Source organism: Saimiri boliviensis, chromosome 12 (assembly GCF_048565385.1).
Source record: "Saimiri boliviensis isolate mSaiBol1 chromosome 12, mSaiBol1.pri, whole genome shotgun sequence".
Classification (NCBI taxonomy): domain Eukaryota; kingdom Metazoa; phylum Chordata; class Mammalia; order Primates; family Cebidae; genus Saimiri; species Saimiri boliviensis.
Window position 1 is genome coordinate 57132153 of NC_133460.1, and position 6000 is coordinate 57138152.

General features: G+C 47.0%; 1 protein-coding gene across 1 annotated transcript in view; it reads right to left on the reverse strand.

Moving 5' to 3' along the window:
- The window catches only part of POLR3A (RNA polymerase III subunit A), a 60947-nt gene extending 56770 nt beyond the window's left edge, over positions 1–4177 (reverse strand). The window contains exons 1-3 of the mRNA XM_003939766.4: positions 3996–4177; positions 722–857; positions 248–385 (exon numbers count right to left, since the gene is read on the reverse strand). Coding sequence (XP_003939815.1) covers positions 248–385; positions 722–857; positions 3996–4039 — 318 coding nt within the window. The 5' untranslated portion in view covers positions 4040–4177. The remainder of the gene's footprint in view (positions 1–247; positions 386–721; positions 858–3995) is intronic.
- Positions 4178–6000: the final 1823 nt, after the last annotated feature.

The window sequence follows — 6000 nt, forward strand, 5'->3', positions numbered from 1 at the left end:
TATTCTGTATTGTTTGAACTACTACTGTTATTTATTTTAACAACATGTATCTACCGTCTTCTCAGCGTAAATAAAATGAATGATCCTTGAGTGATTTAATGTAGGGTGAGAAGAAAATATTACGTATTTACCATAAAAACGTCCCCTAGATGTATCCCCCACCACTCACAATTCCTAAGTTCATTCCAGTGTCCCTGACCAATCACTCCAGAATTGATGTCTTAGAAATTGGCACCTGTGTGCTTACCTGTAAGATGCCTATGACTGCTCTGAAGTACCCTACATGAAAACATGGCAACTCCAAGTCGATATACCCGTAGTGGCCTAGACAGTCAGCCAAGTTTTTCCCACAGGTTTCACATGGACGATCCTTCTCACTCGTTCCCTTTGGACAAAAGCACACCCAATGATCAACACAGACTGCTGGATGGGAAAGAGGGCCCAGCCATCATGCCTGGTCAGGTGACCAAGAATCATTTATTTTGCTTTTTAAATTTTCTTTCTGAGATCACTTCCCACTTTTTTTTTCTTTTTCTCTTTTAATTTTCATGACTTGGAATCAAAATCAGGTATTCCTACCTTGCTGACTAAAGGCCAGAGTTCTTGACTTGGTCTGATACGTGCGGGGAAGTTGGGGAGATGGAAGGAAACCCTTGCTCCTTTCAGTCTGGTAAGTCACCAGTTTTATCAACAGGTACCAGGAAGGGTCAGAGGGCCTTACCATCCTATGGTCGAGCACCCCATATAGCAAGGGGGCGTGTTGGTTGTCCTGGCTGTACAGGTTCTTACTCACAACTTGGATGTGCGCCTGTTGGCGCATCTCCTCGGGTGACTTCATTCCAAAACAGATGTGGCTTCTGGAATGGGAAGAAAAAAGGTAAAAATCACAGCAAAACCTGTGACCAATTACATGCACAGCCCACCACAACCAATATATCCTTCCAACTCTCTCCACTGGCTTTTCCTACCAGTATTAAACATATTCAGCCCTTTCTCATTTTTCCTTCACAAATATTCCTTCATCTTACTGGAAGCCAGTTTCTACTCTCACCATCAAAGCAACAGTGCTCAAAAGGCCACCTAGGCAACCTGCCTGCTGCTGAATCCAGTAAGAACTTCATTTTACCTCTGCAGCAAAGGCAGCACCCTGTCCAATCTTGAAGTTCTTTTCTCTCAGCTTGGGTGACACCACATACTCTTTGAGTTTTCTTCTTCCCTTCTCTGGCTGCTCCTTGCACAATCGCTTTTGAGGTCTTTTCTTCCACTGCTATCCCTTAAATACCGGTGTACTGTATCACCTAGCATTACAATCTTCCTCCTTTTACCTTCTCATTCTACACATTCTCCTGAGTGACCATGCCACTCACATACATGCTGATGTCTATCAAATCTATCTCTACAGGCCAGCTACTGCTACCCAACTGGACACCTGTATAGATACCTCCTCCTGGACAGTTCCACCTGGGTATCTCACGGGCACTTCAAGCCCCACACATTGAACACAGACCCCAATACTTGTTTTTTGCCCTATCTGTCCCTTCATTCATTCTTCCAACAAATTGGGTGTTTCCTATTGCCAGGCACCATCCTAGAGGCTGAGACAGATTAGCTAAGACAGACAAGGTCCATGCCAACACAGAACTCACAGTTTGGGGTGGGAAAGACAGACCACAAACAGACAAGATACATAAATGTGAACAGAGGCAGACGTAATATAAGCAATAGAGTCTGAAGAACTACTGTATGTGGCATGGTCAGAAAGCTTCTCTGTAAAACTGACAATCAGAAGGAAGAGCATCTGAAGTGGAGAGAATGACTAGGGCAGGGATCCTGGAACTGGCACAAGCTTGGCATTTTCAAGAAACCAAATGAAATCAGTATATACTGCAGCATAGAAAGCTAATAATACAAGATGAAGTCAGTGAAGCATGCAGGGACTAAAGCATGAGGGCTTTGGAACTTTGGTAGAAATTAATTTAAATAATGTAAATAGTAGTGCAATGGAAAGCTGCTAGAGGGTTGTTTTTTTTTTTTTTTCCTGATACAGAGTCTCACTCTGTTGCCCAGGCTGGAGGGCAGTGGTACGATCTCGGCTCACTGCAACCTCTGCCTCCTGGGTTCAAACAATTCTCCTGCTTCAGCCTCCTACGTACCTGGGATTACAGGCATGAGCCACCATGCCTGGCTAATTTTTGGATTTTTAGTAGAAATGGGGTTTTACCACGTTGGCCAGACTGATCTCAAACTCCTGACCTCGTTATCTGTCTGCCTCAGCCTCCAAAAGTGCTGGGATTACAGACATGAGTCACTGCTGCTGGCCACTGCTAAACGATTTTAAGCTAAACTGACATAGCCCTAATTTGCACTTTAACAGAAGCACTTGAGTTGTTTTGTGAGAATGTATTATATCTGACTGGGAGCAGGTGTACACGTGTGTGTGAAAGGCCAGTGTGGGTGTAGAGCTGCCACATGGGAGGATGCGGCATCCACCTAGGTAGGACACCTGTCCAGCAAATGGCAACCATCCACACGGATGCCCAAGCAAGGCATTCTGTACACCCATCTCGTATCTCCTTGCCTTCATCCCTAATGATCCTTTCAATTTTGCACCTTAAGCCTCTCTGAAATCCACCTCTCCCAATGACTCTACCACTCTAGTGCAGGCAGCCAGATCCCCTGTCTGGATCCGTGCAATGGCCTCCAAGGTCTCCCTATCTCTCTCATTCTTTCCACCATGAATCAAGAGATTTTCCAGGAGAACTCTTATCAAGATACTCTCCTGCTCAAAATCTTTCAAAGGTTCCTCACTGCCTGCAAGACACTTAACACAGCTTCGAGTCTTCTGCTTCCTTTTAATCACCCATGCTCTCTCACTCTGTTATGCTCCTCGAGTTTGGTCTGCTTTCTTTGGCCTGGATCCATTATGTGCTCTCCAATCCCCCTGGACCTGCCCTTGTTATTGCACTTGTCATACCCAGTGTTGACTTGTGTACCTTCTCCAACTATATTAGGCAGCAAAAGTTTTATTCGGATCCTATCTTTAACGTCCAACACCGGGTGGGTGTAACACGAAGTACCCTCCTCAGTGTCTGCTGTAAGAATGATGAATTCCCTCTCCCGCCGCCTTTTTTTTTTTTTTGAGACAGCATCTCACTTTGTCACCCAGGCTGGAGTGCAGGAGGTTGGCTCACTGCAACCTCTGCCTCCCAGGCTCATATGTTTTTCATGTTTTTTCCAGCCTCAGCCTCCCCCAGTAGCTGCGACCACAAGCGCGCGCCACCATGCCCGGCTAATTTTTGTATTTTTGTTAGAGACGGGATTTCGCCATGTTGCCCAGGCTGCTCTCGAACTCCTGAGCTCAGGAGATTCACCCGCTTCTGCCTCCCAAAGTGTTGGGATTACGGGCCTGAGCCACCCCGCGCCCGGCTGGATTCAATTTCCCAATGAGAACTGTAAGAAGGAACAACCGCCTCATAAGGCTTTTCTGAAGGCAAAAGCCCCGAATACAGCAGCCTCATTTCTGACACTGCCATCCGTCGGCCTGCGGTACAGCTTTCTAGTTGGCAACCCCATCCTTTTGGTGAGCAACTCCTGCCTCCCTGTCAGACGCTCTGCAGCTGACCGAATTAGAGACAAGTCTCTGCCCCAGATTGCTCCCCTCGCTGCAGCAGGGGATAGGTTCGCTGAAGAACAGGGGTCATCGTAGGACTTCAGGAGAACGCGAGCTTTGGCACAGGGTGCACGAATTATTAAGGCTCAGACCATTCTGCCTTCTCCGCCCCAGTCCAGGGACCTATCGAGGTGCTGAATCCCTTCGGCCTGACCAATGCTCTTTGACCTACGCCGGTACTTCTGGGCGTTGCTCACACCTGTGGGACTACTTGGCCCTCCCCTTCCCATTGGACCCCATCTCTGACCCTCCAAGACCCGGGACCGCTGACCTCGGACCTCTTGCCCTATTTCTCCGCCCTTTGGCCACCCTTTCTCCATCTTACATTTTCTTGGCCACATCCGTCTCCCGGAACTGCTCCTTCACCATGATGACGGCTGCCAGGGTGCCTCCTTGGCACTCGAGAGGCCAGATTCGAGAAACGATGCCCTCCGAACCTTCTGGGGCTGCTTCTGGACTGGCCTCTAGCACATCGGCAGCATCCTCTCGGCCACCGTAGAGCGGCCCACGTGTCCGCTTCCTCTTCCGCTACTCGCCGGCGCATCTGTCTGTCAAGAGAGACTTCCGGCGTGCCGCTTTTTTTTTTTTTTTTTTTCCCCCTCTCCCTGCACCGTCACCTGGTGGCGCTTCCGGGAAATAGCACCGAGGCCTGCGCTGTATTTTAAAAATCCCATTTCTGGTCAACTTCTCCAGGTCATCAGACGCTTGCGGAGAAGCAGCGTGTAACTCTGTGCCTCAAGACTTTTAGACAGGCAGAGGGCCAAAACGTGAATAAAATGAAAAATCATCATTTACATTAGTACCATTTAAATCAAGAGCCTAATTGTTTAAGGGAAGGTGGAGGCTAAAACGAACCTGTCCATGCAACACAGGGCACTGTCTTGAGGACCAACAAAGGAAAAATAAACAGAGCAGAAAATACGGGCACACATGTGCCTCCAGTACATGACGTTATTTGGGGGGAGGGGAGAAAGAATTAAACTTATATTCTTGATTACGAAAACAGCTGAAAATCTGTTAGAGTGAAAATAGCCATGGTGATCTACAGAAGGAAAGGGAGAATGGAAAGTAAAGATCATTCATATCTTGAAATAGTCTATAGTCTGTGACAACTGGTGGGAGGTCATCCTAGTGTGATGTCTTAATGCACTGGACTAGCAAGGAAATCACATTACCCCAGGGCTCAGCACTATAAAACCCAGAACTTATTCTTCATTATTTGTGAGAAACTCAAAAAATAACAAAATGTTTAACAACTTTCAATTTAAGAAGGGATGCTATCTCATTTTCAGATCCTCGCTAGCAAAACACAATGTCACAGACAAAAAACAAGGCATATCAGGTTTTACTAATCTATTTCAGTAGTCTATCACTTAATGTGTCTTTGGAATAATGCTGACAATACTATACCAACGAGGTTTGGATCGTGGGTGACGTATCATCTAGAGCAGGCGTCCCCAAACTTTTTACACAGGGGGCCAGTTCACTGTCCCTCAGACTGTTGGAGGGCCGCCACATACTGTGCTCCTCTCACTGACCATCAATGAAAGAGGTGCCCCTTCCTGAAGTGCGGCGGGGGGGCCGGATAAATGGCCTCAGGGGGCTGCATGCGGCCCGCGGGCCGTAGTTTGGGGACGCCTGATCTAGAGGGTAAGAGCTGAAGTTCCGAAATCACAGTGCCATCATGGGAGTCTACCTTCCACCATTTAAAGTTGTGTAGGCTGGGCATGTGACTCACGCCTGTAATCCCACTTTGGGAGGCAAAGTGGGTAGATTAGAGGTCATGGGTTCGAGACCAGCCTGACCAATATGGTGAAATCCCCGTCTCTACTAAAAAATACAAAAATTAGCCAGGTATGTTGGCACACACCTATAATCCCAGCTACTTGGGAGGCTGAGGCAGGAGAATCAATTGAACCCGGGAGGCGGAGGTTGCAGTGAACTGAGATCATGCCACTGCACTCTAGCCTGGGTGACAGAGTACGACTCTGCCTCTAAATAAATAAATAAATAAATAAAGTTGTGTGACCTTGGGAAAGTTATTTAATCTTATTGTGTGTTAGTTTCCCCATTTATAACATGGGTAAGTAATAGGTACCCTATCTCTTAGAGTCCGTGGGAAGGTTAAACAACAAAATGAAGGTAAAACTAATTAGAACGTAACAGGAGAACTCGAGCTTTGGCCTAGGGTGCACTCAGTATTAACTATCCTTATTTTTTATTATTATTTTTTTGAGACGGAGTCTCACTCTGTTGCCCAGGCTGGAGTGCAATGGTGTCATCTTGGCTCACTACAACTTCTGCCTCCCAGGTTCAAGTAATTCTCCTGC